The sequence below is a fragment of the Gavia stellata genome, chromosome 11 (assembly GCF_030936135.1).
Source record: "Gavia stellata isolate bGavSte3 chromosome 11, bGavSte3.hap2, whole genome shotgun sequence".
In the NCBI taxonomy this organism is placed as follows: Eukaryota; Metazoa; Chordata; class Aves; order Gaviiformes; family Gaviidae; genus Gavia; species Gavia stellata.
The window spans coordinates 527739-547687 of NC_082604.1; the positions used below are offsets into that span (position 1 = coordinate 527739).

The window sequence follows — 19949 nt, forward strand, 5'->3', positions numbered from 1 at the left end:
CTGCTCCTTAGCGATGACAATGACTTGAAAATTATTTCCTTTTAATTCCCTCAAATGCCTCCAACTGTTGAAGTTTTCTTTTTTCTTTATCCCCCTGCTGATCTGAACTCCTTGTGTCCTCCTCTGTCTACCTGGCATCTGGAAGGGAGAGATAAGTAAATATGGCATGCCAAGACTTAATAAGGCACGCAGATTTCAATTCGATTTACAATGCCTTTGTTACAGTAGTGTGGCCAAAATAACAACAAAAAAAGTAAATAGGATTCTTTATTTGCTAATGCAGTTTCGGAGGATCTAAACAGTCCAGGATGTGAAGTACCCAGCTAATAGGTGCTTTAAATTCACATGGACTGCCCATAGCTTTTATTTTAGAGGGCTTAGGCTGCAAGGTTCAGTACAAAATTGCTAATTCAGAAGGACTTGCTGAGGATGAAACGCATTCCTGAAATGTGATCTTCCAGTCTGTAGGTCATTTGCTGCAGTTCCTTTCCTGGTATTTTGCCTTCCAAATATGAGAAGCAAAAGCCCTTCTGCAATATCCAGTGTGAATATTTGAGATACCCAGAATAAAAGATCCTTCTTTATTCTTTTTCCACCTTGGATGTGACAGCGTCTGTTACTGCAACCTTAAACCCCAGCCAAACAGGCGGTTGGTAAGCGCTGGGTGTTAACTTTTGTGCTAAAGCTGTAGCTCTGTGTCTGTGCCTCGTCTGGCTGCTGTAGGTCCCTTGCAGGCTTGGAGAGGATGGGTATGGGAGCAGGAAATCCCAAGGGCAGAGGAATCTGAATCTTGTCTGGTTGAGGGGGTTTGCTGCTGTGTGCAAATCCTAAATTGTCTGCTTGCTGCTTCAACAATTATAAAAATACCAAACGAGATAAAAGCACTGAGTGGAAAAAAGATCAGGACAGCAAGTGAGTGATCAGAGGCAGAGCTTTTATCAACTTGTCAATAAGAGCTGCTGGAGGTAATGGCTCCTGGCCCTACGAAACAGTTTTACCACTGCTTTCAGCGGGGGGCAAGGTGATACTTCCAGCCCAGCTATGCCACACTGTAGATCTGGAGATTGATCTGCTCAACCCTACAGCAGAATGATTTTGGTGATTGGATTCACCTCCCTACTGCTAAATGCCAGACAGCTTGAGGGGGGTGTGTGTGTCTGTCTCTTTTCTGAGCAAGCCAATGACTGGGAATAGCAGAGCTGAGTTTGCTCTGGTCGGGATGTAGGACCTTCCTCAGGTAGGCATGCTAGCAAGGCAGCAAGTCGCTTATTCTGGAGACTGTACAAAAGAGAGGTGATGAAGACATCAGTCATGCAGCGGAGAGGAAGCAAAGCTGTTTGCTGCCTCCGCTGAGGCTAGGAGGAGATGTAAAGGGAAATTGAGGTTACACAGAGGAAGAGCTCTCTTTAAGCCTAGGGCAGAGCTGGAACAGGCTGCTGAGGGCAGGGGTGGAGTTGTTAGTGCTTTCAAGTACTTGTCAAACATCTCTTGAGTAGTGTGGGTACAGAGCTGAGCCAGTTCTGGGGTGGGGAGGTGGATCAGATAACCTTTTAAGGGTGTGTGTCCCCAGCTTTGTCTCCATAATGCTATGGGAAGGGGTGGGAAATACACCTGTACCCTACACTCAGCTGATATAAACCAATTATTGTGTCCAACTTGTTAAGTATTTCACCAGACTGACTCTTGATTGTGCATGTGGCAAAGTCCTTCTGAAAATGTACCTGAGCATCTCCTGCCAAGCTTCAAGGAGGTCACTGCATTGCTGGGATTGGAGTTGGCCCTGTGGCACAACTGGGTTCTTAGTGGTGCCTTTAATAGTCTGCAGTGGCGATCAAGGCAGGTTCTTGTTACTGCTGTAATCCCGTACATGAAATGAGTCTATTTTGGTGCCTCAGAATCCAAGTGTCAGATGATTTTGTCTGGATCTGCCAGCTTGCTGGGAAAGCAGGTGACTCAAGGGGATTGTTCCTTCTTTGCGAGTTAGCAGCCCTGTTCAAGTCGTGCTACTGGACTGAAAGGTCATTCAGGCAAAAAGGACTATTATATTATTGAATGCCTCTGTTAGAGTCCTGGAAAACAGCAGCTTTCCTTCTGCCGTGGGGATGGTACTAAATGGACTGTGCTGAGATTGCTTCTTTCCCTGCAGGATTACTTCCACCAGCTCACCTGCATCACGGAAAGGGAAAAGTTCGTTGTGCCGATCCGAGCTATAGGTGCCCGAGCCATCCTGGACTTCCCTGACCAGCTGAACTTTGGTGTCTGTCCCGTCAAGTACAGCACCCAGAAAACACTGCTGGTTCGCAACATCGGGAACCGGGAGGCCCGCTACCGCATGAGCACTCAGAGGTAAAGGAACTCAACATCTTGCTTGTGCAAAATACTGTTGCGTGATAATAGATTTGGTAAGCAGTAACAAAAAAGAACCAGAGCATCTGAGCTGCTGTATTGCAGGCGTAGCTGGAACTGGGCAGGACATGTGGGTCTGGCAGTTGCTTACAGTGTTTTAAGCATGATACAACCTTCAGTGAAACTCGGCAAGCTGCAGGGAAGTTTCATACTGCAGTGGTGTCTCCAGCACAGCATCTCACAAGACCAATTGTGTTAGTTTGAAAGAACAAGTAAAGGAAGGCAACCTGACCGCCCTTGGGCTGTATGGGATAGTGCGTGGCAGATGACAGGAGCTCTAGGAGCTCAGTTCATGTAGACCAAATGCAGTGTTAGGAAATGACCAGCTATGAGCTGGTGGAAGAGACATTTAAGAGTTGATCAGCAGCTATGTCTCTATTGGCAAGTAATTCTGAGCAATTGGAGATCAGTCGATCAGAGCTGAGGGTACTGAGGTCCTGACAGTAACACTGTGTGGTCCAGGAACTTTGTTTTCCGGTAGGTTTGGTCTGGTCCCTGGGAGCAAATATTCTTATGTAGAATGAGCTCTTAAGTGGAGACGAGCAGACACGGGCTTCAAGACTGCACTACAGCCCCCAAGCAGAATGCTACTGAGGGCACAGGCAAAAAATGCAGCAACTCTGTGGTGCAGGGGTTGGGGGCATTTTCTCCTAGAGCTTTATCTCTCCTAGGCTTCCTGGAGAGTGCTAGAATGTTAGTAGCTAGCTTGCAACCTGCTGGTGGTAAGTACCTTCTGAAATGGTTGCATACCACTGTCAGCCAAATACACCCGTGCTCTGGGAGGCCACAAGCACAGGGTATTCCGGTGGTCCCCTATCAAATGCCTGATGTGAATGGTGTTGCAGTCAGCCTGTGCTGTTCCTTTTGGTCTCAGAAGGCAGTCACCCGTTTTGGGGTTTGCTGAATTGGAGAGGGTAATGCGTTTTTGACACCGCATCTGCAAGGAAACCAGTTCAGTTGGTTGATAATGAGCTGAGAGTCGTTTGGTCCCAGAGGTCTTGGTGTAGGAGCCGAGGTCAAGAATGCAGCAAAGACCCACTGTCTGACTTGGTGCACCTGAGTAGCCTCAATTTCTTCCCCAGGAAAGCAGGGCTCGAAAGAAGACTTCTTACTTTTGTCCTGTGAAACGTGAGGGTCCAAGAGGAGCTTCCACCAAAGCCTGGCAAAGCTATTTAAGCAGGCCTCCAGGATGCTATTTCAGCAGGCTGCTGCTTATCGCTGTGGAGAATACATAGGCAGGAACTTGCAAATCGGTGTACAGTTTTCCTCGGGGCTGTCCAGATCTAGTTGTCACCACCAAACTAAATACCCAGTAAAGTCAGGCATGTTTTTGCAGTGTCCTTGCCAACTGCTCTATTGAGTGCAATTTCATCAGCTGTCACTACTTAGGTGAGCAAAGTTCAGCTGGCGCATGGCTCCAGTTGTTCTCATTATTTTGGTGTGTGCATTGTGTCCTCTAATCATGGTAAAACTCTCCAGAACGTGGTTTTAAGGTGACAAATTGACCACCAGCAAAGCACTAAACCCAGTAACTTTTGTTTTCTAAGTGTGGCTGTACAAGAGCCATGAAGCGCAGCTGCCGTTGTGCAGAAGCATGTTTTATCTGACTTAGCCCTAAGCATTGAAGCATCGAGTTTTGTTTCTATCAGCCAAGAGCTGTTTACCTGGTGACAAATCATAACTGCTCATCTTAAATCCACAGTATGCCAACACATTTTCATAATTATTTCCAAGACATTGCACAGACTGTCTGGTGGGCCAGGCAAACAGTTACCGAGCTTGGAGTACAACCCGGAGTCCCAGATTGCATTGCTTGTGAACAGAGAGAAGACCTCCTGTTAAACTCGCCTTGCTATGCTCCTGTTAATGGTGCTTCATTTCGCTAGGGATTTAATTGTTCAGGCTGTAAATGGGATACTCCTTTTGTGTTTTGTTTCCATGCTGTGGTATCACTCCAGTCTGCATTTGCATTCAGATATTTCCTGTTGTTCTTTTCTTCTTAGAGCAGCTTTCATTGAAATGCCGATAAAACTTGCCCTTTCTTAGGCTAAACCAGGATGCTTTCAAGGTAAAAAAAAAAAGGATTCTGCAAATTGAACCATAACTAGTCCCGGGTCTTCAAAAAGACTTTTATTCTCTGTCTGATTTCTAGGCTGTGATCTCATTGCAACAGGTATTGCCTTGACATTTGCATCTCTTGAGGTGAGGTTTCTGGGTGGCAGGAAAAGACAGATTCCTGAGGAAATCAGCATCAGGTTGTGCATGCGAATAGCTGTTACCATTTCTGTGCTCTTCACAAGCCGTTTTCTGATGGTATTGCTAGCAGTTGGACTCCTGAGGCTGCAGAGAATCGGACGCAGAGCATGGGGGAGATGAGGTCATTTTATGCCATGGGATCATCTGAGGGCTGGATCTCTGCAGAAGCGGGAGTCAGTCGCTCTGTTTCTGATCCTGTATGTTGTGTTTGTCTTCTGCTGGCTGTGGTTTGTTTGCTCCTTGCTTGCGCAAGTGAGCTGAAGGGAACTAGACTGCCAAAGGAACACAGTCCCCAAATCTCCCGCAATAGTCCTGATAGCTCTCTTTGCCTTGCAGCCCTTTCTCTGTCGATCCCTCCGTCGGGACTCTTGGGATTGGTGATGCCATGCAAGTGACAGTGGAGTTTCACCCGCTGAAGACGGGGCACCATTCCAGGTCCTTGGTAGTTCACTACGACACAGGTAAGTGCTGGGCGCTGCGTGGTGCACGCTCTCTGCGTCCTTCAAAGCAGAGCCCTTTCTAAGCAGAATGATGTTAAATTTGCTTTGTGGGCAACTCCTAAAACATTTTCTTCCAAAACCTCTGCATGTTTCAGTGCTTAGAAGTGAACAGATAAGGGGCAGAGGCTGAGCCTGTCCTTGTTCTGTATGTCCTGTGCACTGGTCCCTCGCTGGGGGAGCCTGGTGTCAGCATGGTGTTCTGCACCCAGCACCTTCTCGTGACAGTCTTCTGCCATCCTTCCCCGTTGTCCCAGCCACCTCAATTCCCTCTCCAGGTGTACCTGCCCTGCCCCAGCTTTACCTTGGATAAAAGTGAAGAGTAGTTGGTGTTGAGGGGGTTGTTAAAGTAGATCCCCTCAAATGGGCATGAGATTTTGGAATGTTGTTTTTCTGGGAGTTGCTGAGTGGAGGAGAGAGAAACCTCGACTCTCCATTGCAGCATGCGTATGCACACATGAAGTTTTAGTCCATGACAACGCTATGTTTGAAGCATAATGTGGGGAACACATGTCTCTGTCAGACTCTCTCCAGTGCCTGCTGTCTCTTACACACCTCTGTCCCATGTACTGCTTCTCCATCGTCTTGCCACAGACCTTTTTTTCCATGTTGCCCTCTACCCATCTACAGCCCATGCTTCCCAACATCAGGACTAAAGTAGCCAGGAGTTGAGGGCTCTTGGGATTTGGCAGGAAGTGCTCAGTGCCTCCCGAGATAGGTGTGAAATGTATGCTAGGGTACGAGAAGCCAAGATCAGGCCACAGAAATACCGTCAGCTTTGTAAGTCACTTTAAGAGTAGGTGGGGAAAACTCAAGAAAAAGGTGCGACATGTTAAAATGCTTCTGTCGGCCTTGGTTCAGCAGAGGTATCTCGTGATGCTGAACGAGACGCTTTCTCGGTTGCATGTATGCATTTGGTGTGCGTTTTCTCTTGCTTGAAAGAGAGGTTTGTTTTGTCCCTATTCCTGACTGTTGGTCCTGGGGAGCATGATGTCCTAATCCAGGTGATAGTGTGATGCTTTAGCCCAGCAGTGAACATTTTAGTTGTCTCAAGTTTGTAGGAGTTACAAAAATGCTCCTGTATCTTCCAAATGCTCTTGTGGCTTTATGAGTTGTCACAGCTTTGTTCAATATTTGTCAGTTAATGACATATTCCCAGAGAATGGTTTATGCTCACTCTGAGAAGCTCATGGGATGGGTAGCGCTTTCTTGAAAGAACTACTGAAATTTCGGGTAGAGAAGCACAAAAAAGTGCCTCATTTGTATGCATCTAGAGAATCTATAGGATAAAATTCCGAGGGCTAGATCTTTCTTTGACTCTTGTTCTTACTGACAAAGAGTACTGGAAAAGTACTACTTTTTCCCTGGAAAAGTACTAGTACTTTTGTGTAATTTCTGACTAATAAGATTATTTCAGGCCCTCAGGTTCCTGTTTTGTGACAAATCATGACAAATCTTTCCTTATTCACATTTCCCGGGCCATTTGTGCTTTTACAAACCTCTCCCATCTATCTCCCATACAGATTCCTCAACCGAGAAATCTGTTCAGTCTTCATATAGAAGCTGCTCCATACTTTTAATTGTACTTTCTGCCCTTCTCTATTAATTTCAAATGCTTCAGCTAGTTTTTTTGAGATCAGAACTATACCCAATACTTCAAGACCCACGTGGCCATGGGTTTAGACAGTGAGGTGACAGTTTTCACGGTGTTTATTTTGTAGTAGTTTGTCTTGATCGTTGTGGAGGATTAGCTTGTGTTTCCATAAACCTGAGTTGTGCATGCTCGAAGCACTGTGCCTGTCTCCCATTTCTTGGGTCCTGGCTCATCTGCTTGCCAATGTATGCCGAGGATTCAGCGCAGGGGAAAGGTAATGCTTATAAAGCATGGCCGTCTCTGTAACTCTTCTGAAGTTCAGTGATTTTTATATGCTAAATTGTCCATTCTAGGAGGCAGATTGTCCAGTCCTTGGAAACATTGCTGGTGTTCTCCCAACATAACTCAGCTCTGGCCACAAATCCCTGCCACTCCAGACTCCCTTAAGAGCAAAGAAATTGAGGATTGTACAGGCATGAAGGCTGAATTCTCCATGTGCAGACATGAATGACTGACCGTAGAGATCTACTGTTTTAAGGGCGAGTCTTGCCTCATTCCCCAACCTGGCTCCCAGAATGAATGGGATTCTGCTGCGTTGCCTGGCTTAGGATTTAAGGAGTCCGTCCAGCTCTCCCCTTGTGTTGTTGCATGGCAGCCTTTTAAAGGCAGGTCCATCCACTGGCTGCCTTGCTGTAAGTCCTGCAGTGAGGAGAAGGCTCTGCCTTTACAGAGGGATGCCCTCCAGGCCATGGCCGGGTTGCTGCGCTTGTCAGTTGGGGCTGGCTCGGAGGCTTTAATCACCACTCCCTAGAAATGCCATTTCTGGAGAGCATGTCTGATGTTTGCTGTTTGCATCTCACCTGGGAAACACTCACCCACAACAGGAAGAGTGGGCTTGGTAGTGACGTTTGAGCTCGGTTGACTCCCAGGAGTTCCTTGGTTGGGAAGAATGAAGGTTTGAAAGCTCTGTGAATGAGGGAGCCTTTGGTGGGAGTCTGTTCTGGAGGGTGAAATGCTGGCAGGTACCCCAGCAAGACTCCAGCCATTAATCAGTTGATGTGCATAGGCAAGGCTCTCTCCTCTTCAGCTTGGTCTGAGGTGGAAAGCAAAGATGTCCTCACTCTGGTCGTTGAATAGCTTGGGAATATGCAGCGTAGACTTGCACCCTCAGGCATAAGCAACAGGATCCAGGCTGAAGAAATGGGCTTGCAGGACTGTAATGGGCGGGCTGGTGTGGACCATGCCCTACCAGTCTCATTTTGACATATCTTCACAAACAGCAAGTTGAGAGTACTGCTTCTACAACACAGTGAAGTTCTCTTCTGCGTGCCATCCTGCGGTGGGCTGTCACGTCACTTGTTCCTCTGAACCTCCCTTTTCTGCCCACATGCCCCCAGGCATCTTTGCTTGCCAGCAACAAGGGATCCTCAGGAGAGACCCACCACTGGTGGTGTGCCTGCAGGAGACCCTGGTCAAGCTATGACTGTGGTGGGATTCCTCAGAGTCACCTGAATGACTTTGATGCAGAATTCCCTGTGACCTGAGTGGGATGGCAACCCAAAGGCCACCTGGGCACGTCTGAAAAATCTCACTGTAAATGCTGTCACCTTGGGGATAAACCTCTACAAACACACCCAGAAATAAGGTGGTTTAGATGGTGTCCAGGACATCCTTGTGCTGTACACAGGCAGCTATCAGGATGAGATAAATGTGCTGATCTGTGGAACTGCTAATACAGCTAAAAGCTGTAACGCTTTCTTCTGTTACCTGTGGTTTGCTCTGTTCCTGGTACTTCCATCAGCAAGTGAGGTGAGCAAAGACTGCCCTTTGCTTTGTTGCAGGTGAAGATACCCACACGAGCCTTTATGGAGCAGCTGGAGATGTCAACATCAGGCTAGACAGGAACTCCTTGGCAGTTGAGAAGACTTACCTCTCGCTGTCAAACCACGGATCCGTGGTCATCCACAATCGGAGTGAAATCATAGCCCACTTCCAGTGGAAGGCTTTTGCTACACAGGAAGAGGAGGATCAGCGGAAGCTGAGGTTCGTTTGAAAGATTCGCTTCCATAAGATACGCTGCCCAAGGGTAAAACTGACGTGTGGCCCCAGGGGTGTTGGTGCTTTTGAACGGTTTAGGACAAGTAAACCATCCCCAGTGTCAGGGTGCGTGTCACTGAGTTTCAGGGTACTGGAGCTCAGCACTTCCCATTCCAGTTCCACCCATACACCAGCTGAGGAAGATGTTTTGGAGAGGAAAGGTTGGTTGCAATGCCTGGATAGCAAATTGGTGGTTTGTGGGAGCACAAACCACTGAGGTCCAGACATCCCTGGGCTACAGAGGGTCCATGAGGCTGAGGAAAGTGTCAGCACTCGTTACCTGGGACGTAATGTAGCTGCAGATACCATAACTATTACGATAGTCACTGCAGTTTCTTCCCCTCCAGCTTTGATAAGGTGGCAGGCTCCTTTTCCAGCAATGTGCAGGGTAGGGTGAAAGTTGAGGCCACCCTGCTGTCGGGTGTTAATTGCCTCACGCTGCCCTGGTTTCCAGCACAAGGAGGTATTTGTGCCCTTCCTTCGAGGCTGGGGAGAGTTTGGAGGTGGAGGGTTCTGCAGGGAAGGTAGGGCAGCACAGGACCTGGAAGTGCATTTGGGCTTCAGCCACCCATGTCTTCATGGTGGTGAGAGATGGGGCAGGTTCTTGAAAGTGTGTCTTTGCTCAAGCTTTGAAATTCCCATTTCAGGCAGCAGAGAAACACTTGCAGCCTGGGGGGGTGAATTGGAAATGACACTTCAAAGCTTGGGTGATTTAGGGAATCCTTGTGTGACTTTTCAGACTTGGATGGATGTAGGTATATAGGAGTTAGTGTGAACCCATAGCTGATCAGGAAACTGCCTTAAAGTAGAGCACTTTCTGAGGGCCTCTGAGCAAATAAAGTGCAACGTAATTAGGTCAGAAATGCCTTGAAGGCCAAAACTAGTTTTCCACTGTTCTCTCTTTTTAATGACACAGTGTGTGACTTCTGTGCAAGCTCAGTGTGTTGAAGGGAAACCTCCTGACCTTCTCTTGGTACTTCCCTGGCCCATTCCTTGACCATCTCTTCCCAGCTGCCTGTCTCAGCCTGGACCCTGAGTGTTCCTCTTTCCCCTCAGAAGTAACCAGGTTTCCCCACAGTAGACTTCAACCGGACTTTTTTTTTTCTTTTTTTCCAATTACATTTGATCTCGTGCCAGTTTGTGTCTTAGAGTCTGAGCAGGACGTTTTGTTCTTCCTTACTTGGAAGTCTTAGGGATGGTCATAGCTCTAAGGCCACTGTCCTGCTGTCAGAGAAGCAGGGATCCCCTGGTGGAAGGCAGTATAGGGAACTGGGAGCAGGCATTGTTTGCTTATCCCCACTGGTCCAAAAAGGAAGGAAAAAGAGTGATGCTCGTAACCTGCAGCTGAACCCCAGGTGCTTCTCCCCTTGCCAGTGAAGCCCTGCAGTGGGTGCTCCTTGATCTTTATCTGCCTCCCCCCGAGCAGCTCTATGGTGGGAAAAGGCAGTTGAGGTTGGTGGATTCTCCATCAGTTGTGGCAGTGGCTTTGAGCCAGGAGGCTCTCTTGAGGGCTGCTAGCTTTCCAAAACCTCTTCTTAACTTGTAGTGTGGAGTAAAACTACCTGCCACGCCAGGGAGCAAGAAGTGATCATCTGATCCATTTGGGACCCCATGGCTCGGGGTCAGCCCCTTGCTGAGCTGCTGCTGGTGCTGCTGTTCCTCCCCGAGTGCGTTGCTGCCCCTGCACTTACCCGGCAGTCTCTGCAAATATGTTGCTTATTGAATTATCTGTTTGGTTTGTCTCTCCCCGTGGCCGCAGGCTGTGTCGCAGGCTGCAGAGGCAGGAAGAGCAGAAGACGGATTGCTTCCTCAAGGAGTGCACGGTGGACCCCACTCTCCGAGACCGCCTTTCCCTTCTCTCCCGCACCTTCCGGAACCAGAGGGCAAAGGTGCAAGGAGACTCCATGCTTTTCTCCGATGATATCTTCACCATTGAGCCGATGGTAAGCTGTAGCTGAGAACCTCCCCTCCTCCTCCTCCTGCTCCTCCTTGAATGAGGTCACTTGGCAGATCCCTGCATCAGCTGCCTTGACGTGCCGAGAGAAAAGGTCAGGTTTCTGGTGAGGCTGGGAGAGCTTGTTGCAAAAACCACTTCTGAACTGCGGGCTCCTGACAGGCAGCGAGAGCCTGCCTAAAGCTGAGCTACTGCAAGGGCTATAAATAAGTGTTCTTAGAGTGCTCAGGGGTATTGATTATTATATGTCAGGGCACACCTGACGCATACTGTATGGGCAGTAACAAAGGGTATTAGAGCATTGTCAGTTCACATGTTGACCTGAAGAATGAAATGGTCCTCTGTGGAAAGGAGGCCAAATTCAGCCCAAGTTTAGTCATGGAAACACCAATCCCTTTGTATAAGCTGGACTTACACCATGTCTGAATCTCCCTTCCAATGGCATCTGTGAGCCTGGACACAAGACTGGCAGGCTTTTTTTGAGTTGTATGGCACATAGGTACAGAAAAATCTTTGCTTTTCTGTTTCTGCAAGCAAAACCCCATGTCCTTCAATCAACCAGAGCTCTGATTCTGAGTATTTGCATGGTCTGAGACTAAGAATGCCTGCTGCCTGAGCAGTGCAAAATCCCTTCTCATCTTGGAGTGAAGCCTAGAATAAGCCCAACTTCTTCTTTTTTTAAAATAGGTGAAACTAATTTTTTTTTTTAACCAAGGAAGGGGATTGTGTTCTCTTCTTGGTTACTCCTTTAGCCCATTGAAGGCTGAGAGCCAGCAATGTCAGCACAACTGCAGTTTCACACCACTGTAGCTGACAGCAGCATGGTGTGACCAAGAGACTGTGTCAGAGCAGTAGGAGTATTGTAGAGTGGGAGCTGATAAGCTGAGCATGAAGGGCATCGTGCGATGCATTAGAGTTGATTTTGGAGTGTGTCCCAGGGCTCCTGCTTCGTTACAGTTAGAGTATGACTCCAGAACTAGCTCAACCCCGCCTTGAGCTCCTGAAGTGCATTAAGGTGAGGTCCAGAAGTCTGGCTGCCCACAGTACTGCGTGCTGGTACTCCATGTAATGATGTACAGACATGAAGTGTAGCCAGGTCCCTTTTCCTTAGACTGGCTGGTACCTCTGAAGAAATCCTGCCTGATTTGCTGGAATTTGGTTGCCAGTTGGGTTGCTTCGTTGTAGCCCTAATTTAACAAAATGCCTCTCCCGGGTGCCAGTAAAGGTAAGGGACTTGGGACAGTTTTTTGCAACTGCTTCCAGACTCTCTTATAAATTTTGTTGGCAAGTGTTGCTTGCTCCTTGCTCTTCACTGATGCTCTAAATATAGGCTACAGGGCTGTGGTTGAAAACAAGACATGTAACGTTTAAAGATAAATGGTTTTCTGTCTGCTTCTGTTTTAGGAGGGAGATGTCTGGCCAAATTCTTCGGCTGAAATCAAGGTGGTCTTTAAACCCCGAGAAGCCAGAGTGTATCAACAAGCGGTCTACTGTGAAATCTCAGGTACAGCTCCTTTCTCCTGCTTCTGTTACCCATGGTGAAGGCGAGGCACAAATAGTCTTCCAGCCCCCTCGGTTCTCAGGTAGTTGCTGGGAAGGGTGGGTGGTCAGCAGGTCAGGGCTGGCACATGCCCGCTGTCCCTGCGGTTTCCAGGTGATCTCCTGTCCAAGGCCAGCCCTCGTGATGCCTGGCTACAAGCTTGGATCACTGATCCCAGACCAACCAAGGCAGTGAAGGGATAAGCTTTCATGCCATGGGTTTGCCAGCATTTGCTCTGCTGCAAGGTGCCTGGAAAGGCCAAAGAATGACACAGCAGAACAGCTTTCGTGGACGAGCACTAAGCCCCTATAGACCATATACTTCCAAGATGAATCTTTATTACACGGATGCATCATCAGACGCCTGAGGCAGCAGGAGCTGAGTTACAAATGTGCTCCCAGATCCTGGATCACCTCCCGCTCCCCAGATGCTGTCAGACCTCAGGTGACTGAGCCCCGCTGAGTGCGGGGTGTCTGCGAAAAGACCACTTCTGGCCAGAATCACAGAATCACTATGGTTGGAAAAGACCTGTAAGATCATCAAGTCCAACCTGAAAAAAAAAAAAAAAAAAAGCCAACCACCACACAACAACAACAAGCCACAACACACCAAAAACCAACCCACCCAACACCACACAGCACCATGCCCATCAAGCTACATGCCACAATGCCACATCCACACGCTCCTTGAATACCTCCAGGGAGGGTGACTCTACCACCTCCCTGGGCAGCCTATTCCAGTGTTTCACTACTCTCTCAGTAAAGAACTTTTTCCTAATATCTAGCCTGAACCTCCCCTGGCGCAACTTGAGGCCATTTCCTCTAGTCCTGTCACTAGTCACTTGGGAGAAGAGACCAACACCCACCTCTCTGCAACCCCCCTTCAGGTAGTTGTAGAGAGCGATAAGGTCTCCCCTCAGCCTCCTCTTCTCCAGGCTAAACAACCCCAGCTCCCTCAGCCGCTCCTCACAAGACTTGTGTTCCAGACCCCTCACCAGCTTCGTCGCCCTTCTCTGGACACGCTCCAGCACCTCAATGTCTGTCTTGTAGTGAGGGGCCCAAAACTGAACACAGTATTCGAGGTGCGGCCTCACCAGCGCCGAGTACAGAGGCATGATCACCTCCCTGCTCCTGCTGGCCACACCATTTCTGATACAGGCCAGGATGCCGTTGGCCTTCTTGGCCACCTGGGCACACTGCTGGCTCATATTCAGCCAGGTGTCGAACAACACCCCAGCCAGTGCTTCTGTCCCTGTGTGGGAATTGTCACCTCGTGGCTCGGCGTCTATGGTGCATACGGGTAGCGTTGCACAGGCCTTGCTGTACTGAGCAGGGTGAACGTCCTCCCTGGGAATCGGAATCCGAGCAGTCCGCTAGACAAGCTTTATGCCCAACCTGTCTTACGGAAGTGCTGTCAAGTCTTCTTCTGGGAGAGGTTACTGTTGATGTGCGTATGGCCGTTAGCAGGGAGCTTCGCCTTGCTTGGGCTCGTACTTCTCGGCTCCTGTGCTGTTGTCTCTGATTGCATCAGTACAGATGGCAGATTTTTATCTTCAGTTCTGTTTTGTGAGCTTTGTGCCTTCACTGAATGGATTTCAAAGCTCATCTAAGTGTGTGGGAAGAAATTCAGAGATCGTGTTTTAAACTCAGCATCCCGTTTTCAGGGTGCAAACTGATCACTAAATTAGAAACCAGCCCAAGGGCATATGTCCTGAGGGAGGAGAAGGGTCCCGTATCTTCTCCCTGGAGCATCTAGAGCTGGTCCCATCCATCGCGGAGTCAGGGACTAGCATTGAGGCAGGCTGGAAAATCCAGGGCAACAGAGGGAATTACTGTACTGAAACGGCAATCTCTCCCCAGGCCGAGAGGCCAGGCTGCCCCTGCGCATCAAGGGGGAAGGCATAGGGCCCCGGCTCCGCTTCAACTTTGACCAGCTGGACATCGGGAAGGTTTTCATTGGATCAGCCCACAGCTATGAGGTGAGCAGGAGGGGTTCGCAGGGGTTGGGCTGGATCCTCACGGCTCCCGGGGCAATGCTGAGCCTTGAGGACCTGGGGGATTCCTGGCAACTGAGGCAGTTGTGAGCAGGGAATATTTGACATACTAGTCAAGTTTGGGGGGTTTCACAGAATCTGGATACTTTTGGTGGGGTCTGAAAGGTGTATATTTTCGTGAAGCCCTAGTCCCTGCTTTTTGGCAACCTCCATTTGAGGTCAGCTGGGAGGCTTCATGCAAAAAAAACCCCCTTGACACATGAAAGCAGCACTGGGTCAAAAAGATAAGTATTCAGAGGCTTTTGTTTCAGCCCTAGATGCAAAGCACCTTTGTACTCTGGCTCTTAAAAAGCAGCTGGAACAAAGTTACTGTGTTTGAACTCAAGTCCCTTGCAAAGAGTTTTCAGTTAAGTGCATCCTACCGATTCCTGGGAGTCAGAGGAAAGCCATCCAGCCTCCTGGCTCCGAGCTATCCCTAGGAAAGAAATTGGGAGTGCTTCCCCTCGCTGACGAGCCCCTCACCACGCTTCGGGCTTGGTGCATCTCTGGCTCTATGAAGAGCAAAGCATTTCTGGAAAGGAAGCAAAGGCATTTTCTATATATTTGCCTCCCCCCAATGGTGTCAAGTCTTCTGCAAAAAAACAGATGGAGCAAGTGAAAGAGGTAGAAGACGAGGCAATACATCATGCCAGACACTTTCAAAACCTTGACTGTGGCAGGGAAGGACAGATTAAGGTGTTTTCTTACGGAAATATTGTGTGCTCTGTGCATTTTTAATGCTGATACTTTATTGATTCTCTCTCTATCAATTTATGATTTTCATTACTTGAGAAAATGTGATGAAGTAGATGAAGCTGTTAGTGCTTTGCTAAGCAGCTAGACTGGAGGTAAACCTCAGCTCAGCGTCGGATCCCTAAGTGCAATTTGTAACGAAGGTGTAAAACACACAAGAGGCGAGAGTAGTGTTCAAGTTACCATTGTGGAGTTTGAATACATGCATATTTTCAGCAGCAGCTGCAAAGTTGAAAAACAAAGGATGTTTCTATGCTTCTGTCTCAGTTTTTCTGACAGGTTTTGCAAGGACAAAAATTAGGGAAAAGAAATTGAAAGCAGATAGCTAAGTCCACGGAAATGGCAGGATTTCACCCTGCAGCAATCAGAAACTACAGCTTTGCTTTGGGTAGGTTTGTTGGTGATGGACAGCATGCTGGTACTCACAGGCAGATGTGGGCATTTCTCGCCCAACATGAAAAGAGCTGAATTTCAACAAACGCTGCGGGATTGTATTACTTGTTCGAGGCAGTAGATCTCTCGAGCATTCAACAAAATATGGCTTGACTCTGTTTAGATGAAGTTATCACTGCTTTGCATGTAAAAACCCAAAGGCAGAACTTGTCCTGTTGCATATTCTTTGGCTTCTGCCAAGCAGCAGCACACGGCGTCTTCTGTCTTTGTACAGATGTTACTTGTTTAATGGGAAAACAAGTCAGCCTTGTGTAAGAAAGGAGGATTCCTTATGTATTTCCATTTCGCTTTCTTGCTGCTGCAGGCGGTCCTGTTTAACAAAGGAGCCATCGATGCTTTCTTCCAGTTGGTCCCTCCAGCTACAGCTCTGGGCTCCTGCTTCACCTTTCTGCCCCGGGAGGGCACCATTTTGCCAGACGGGCTCCAGGTGATCCGGATCTCCTTCAGTTCCACCATCCTGGGGCAGTTCACAGAAGAGTTCAAGTTCAGTGTGAATGGATCCCCTGAGCCTGTGACCTTGACTATCAGGTGAGGAGGGTAATAGGAGCTTGGTGGGCACATCTGTAGCTCTCTCTGGGTAATCAGCTCCCCCCTACCTCATTTTATGATGGAGCAGAGAAAAAAGGGGTTGTCTAAGGTCTTTGTCTTGGCTCAGATCCTAGCACCCCCCCACTAAGAGCCAAGGCTTTTTAACCTTGACTCCAGTTTGAACCTTGCAATTGCAGCAGCCAAGAAAGCGTAATTGCCTGCGAGAGGAAATCATAGAATGGTTTGGGTTGGAAGGGACCTTTAAAGGTCATCTAGTCCAACCCCCCTGCAGTGAGCAGGGACATCTTCAAGTAGACCAGGTTGTTCAGAGCCCCGTCCAGCCTGACCTTGAATGTTTCCATCTACCACCTCTCTGGGCAACCTGTGCCAGTGCCTCACCACCCTCATCGTAAAATATTTCTTCCTTCTATCTAGTCTAAATCTACCCTCTTTCAGTTTAAAGCCATTACCCCTTGTCCTATCGCTACAGGCCCTGCTAAAAAGTCTGTCCCCGTCTTTCTTATAAGCCCCCTTTAAGTATTGAAAGGCCACAAGAAGGTCTCCCCGGAGCCTTCTCTTCTCCAGGCTGAACAACCCCAACTCTCTCAGCCTTTCTTCATAGGAGAGGTGTTGCATCGCTCTGATAGTTTTCGTGTCCCTCCTCTGGACCTGCCTCAACAGGTCCGTGTCTTTCCTGTGCTGAGGACTCCAGAGCTGGACCCAGTCCTGCAGGTGGGGTCTCACCAGAGCCGAGTAGAGGGGCAGGATCACCTCCCTTGAGCTGCTGGCCACCTGTGACCATGCCTCCTCTGCTCTCAATATGCAGTTTAACTTTCAAAGTCTTGGGTTCCTCTAGGAAGCAGCTTTGCCTTCATGGTTGAGCCAGGGTGGCTCTGTGACTTTCTAGGACACTGCTTGCCCAGAATTTGGCAGCAGCAGATTCCTTTTGTGACCCTTTGACATCTCTGTGTGAGGACCGTGGGGCTTTAAGTGACTACCCGTGCTGGAAAAAAGTTTGACTGGAGGCCGTACGGGAAAGGTGTGGAGATGCCTGCTGCCCTGTTCCGGTACCCAGGAGCTGAAGTGACTCCTTGCTACAGGTAGCTCATTCCCCCTTGGGCCATGGCAGACAGTGTGATGGTATCAGCTTTGGGCAGTAGATGGTCTGGGATGTCCCCCTGAACACCCAGCAGGGCCAAGAGGGCTTTGGAGAGGGGCCAGCCTGGGTGATTCTGCAGCCAGAAGCAGTGTTTTTAAAATCCTCTGTTAACATTCCATACAAAATGGGTAGCAGCAGCCTCAACATCATCTCTCATGCTAATGCGTTGGGACAAGCTGTCCTCCCGGCTCTTGTGCAGCGAGTGCTACGGTACCTCCTTTCTGCAACCAGAAACGTGCTGATGCAGGAGACAGGAAGCTCTGCAGCAAGGACTGTCACAAGGACTCGGGCATCATCCCCTGGGCTGGTGCCATTGCAAAAGAGAATCCTGACCGAGCAAGAGGGGAGAAGGGGGAAAAAAAAAGCTGATGAAAGGAGAGGCAAAGCTCATTTCTCAGGACCACAGCAGCATGCAAACTTGTCCCAGCAAGTCTTAACCATGAGCTGCTGGGCTCATGTGGTGTAGGCAGGGAAGCTGATGCTGGGTGCTCTGGAGCTTTGGGGCTGGCTGAAGTGGTCCTTTTTTCCCCACTGGTGCCCTGGCTGCCAGTGCCCAGCATGTCCTCCCCTTCTCTGTGGCCGCTCTGCCCTGTTCTGCCAGCACAGCCCTGAGCTCGGTGCAGACCTTATGTCTCAGTGAAAGAGGACTGCTGGTCCTTTTTTATTTATTTCTTCCCCATCCTTGTATTCCTCCTTTCTAGGTGGTGGCTCCTATGCAGCCCATCTGAGGGTACCCCAGCATGCCCACCTGCTCCGGTACAGCTGTCCCTCAGCAGTAATTCTCATTGCAGTCCGCTCTGCTCTGAGATGTCATCTGCCTCCTTGACTTCTGCCTTGCCTTAGTTTCAAGGATCCCTATCCAGTCCTTATCTCTCATTCTCCAGCCCCGCAGCTCAAGCTGTTTGTTTTCAAAGGCCTTTGAGATGTCCACCCACCAGGTGAAGCTGAGCCTCCCTCGTTGGGAAGTTTTAAGCACTGGATTTAGTCCTCCATGGAGAAAAACTCCCAGCTCTTTTGAATGGAGGCGAGCTGGCTGGTGGGAGACTGGGCTGCAAAGGAAGGAAGGAATGGGGATGAGTGTTGAAGCGGTTCCTCTCCCACCTTGTGTTATCCTTCGTGCTCTGCAAGGACCCTGATCTCCCTTCACAAGTGCATTATTTAATGCTACTGTAAAACGCGGTAGTTGCCAAAACCACTGCCTTTTCCCCCATCTTTTTGCGAGCTGTACTGTTGTGAGCTGTGGTGCACAGGGCTCTGGGTTGGCTCCTTGCTCGAGCCTTCTGGGCAGTCATTCAGGTTTAACTTCCCTGAGCACAGATACGGCGCACTCAGCAGAAATGGCAGTCATTTCTCCGCTTGCCTGGCAAGGCTCATCCTTGACAGTTTCCCAGTGTGATCCCCAGTCATGGTTGGTTTGGAGGTAGTTTTCCATCGTCTCGTGGCAAGTGCTGTGACGGAAAGCATGCCTGCTCCCTTTGCTGTGTCCAAAGCAAGGTGTTAGGGCTTGGGCGGTTAGGTCTGGTTATGTGAGGTCCTTGGAGAGGGAACTTCATCATCATCAGGGATTTGCTCCCTGACTTAGTCTCAGGAACTGCTTCAGCTCCAAGAATCGAGAATTAGTATTGGATTGAAACTCCTGAAAGTCAGTTTTTGAGTGCTTTTTAACTATGCAATCAGAAGATGCCCAAACCATAGGTGATTCTTCTTGGGAAGGAACCCAACCTTACAAGGTCCTGAATGCTTGTTTCTTTGGTGTTTAGACAGGGATGCTGGAAATGGGACACCACGGATGAACGCAGGTCCCTCCTGCGGGATGCTTGAGTCTGGTCATGTGCCAAACAGTCAGTGGCAGTCCTGTGACTAAAACTAGAAGGCAGCGTTCACTGTGGTCCTTGATTTTTAACTAAGAGGCAGAGCTGGCATTGCTTGGCATCAGCCATGAAATAAATTAATGGCTGTTGTGCAGCTCCAAGTGCTGATTTCAGGGGATTTTGGTGAGTTTTGGAGTTTGGAGCCTGGCTGCTGAATTTAAGGGCAGGTGAGGAGGTGTGGTGGGTTCAGGACACCCGTGTTCGGTGGTTGGAGACGTGTGTTGCTCTTGGATGTGTCAGCTGGTGCACTGGTGACAAGCTGATCCTTTTCCCCAAGATTCAGCTGTCCGCTGTGTAGAACTGTTGCTGCTTTTGTTGTGGCCAGTGGGTGTCTGGGCGCTCCCCTGGCATCATGCCTCCAAATCCTGCATGCCTCATGATTGCATGGATCAAGATGATCTGAGGACAAGATGTTCATCTACTCCATGGGAATACCAGTTCCAGCAAAGAAATACCAAAGCAGAGAACCTGCAGCTGGCAAAGCTAGTACAATGGGTCCACTTTTGTGTGGAGACCTCTGGGTCATCACGTTACAGATGGGGAAACTGAGGCACGGAGCCATCCCTTGTTCAGGGTCCTTCATCAGGCCAGCAGCAACTTGGGGGCATACCCTGCCTGACATGGTGCCCTAAGGCACATCAGCAGCTATCAGCTGCTGACCACTTTGCTTTGGCTGTCTCCTGTCCACATGGATGCTGTGCTGAGCAGAAAGGCGACGGGTTGATTTGAAACCCGCTGTGGTTCTGAGACCAGCTTTTATCCCTCCGAGCAGTAACGAAAGCCGAACACTTTGCATTTCTCTTTAACCA

The 19949-nt window shown here is 49.0% G+C and overlaps 1 protein-coding gene across 1 annotated transcript in view; it reads left to right on the top strand.

Annotated features, from left to right (window-relative positions):
* LOC132317674 (hydrocephalus-inducing protein homolog) overlaps positions 1-19949 on the top strand; it is a 44698-nt gene that overhangs the window by 11713 nt on the left and 13036 nt on the right. The window contains exons 5-11 of the mRNA XM_059822344.1: positions 2147-2346; positions 4999-5123; positions 8595-8796; positions 10610-10793; positions 12209-12308; positions 14204-14322; positions 15887-16110. Of these exons, the coding sequence (XP_059678327.1) occupies positions 2147-2346; positions 4999-5123; positions 8595-8796; positions 10610-10793; positions 12209-12308; positions 14204-14322; positions 15887-16110 (1154 nt within the window). The remainder of the gene's footprint in view (positions 1-2146; positions 2347-4998; positions 5124-8594; positions 8797-10609; positions 10794-12208; positions 12309-14203; positions 14323-15886; positions 16111-19949) is intronic.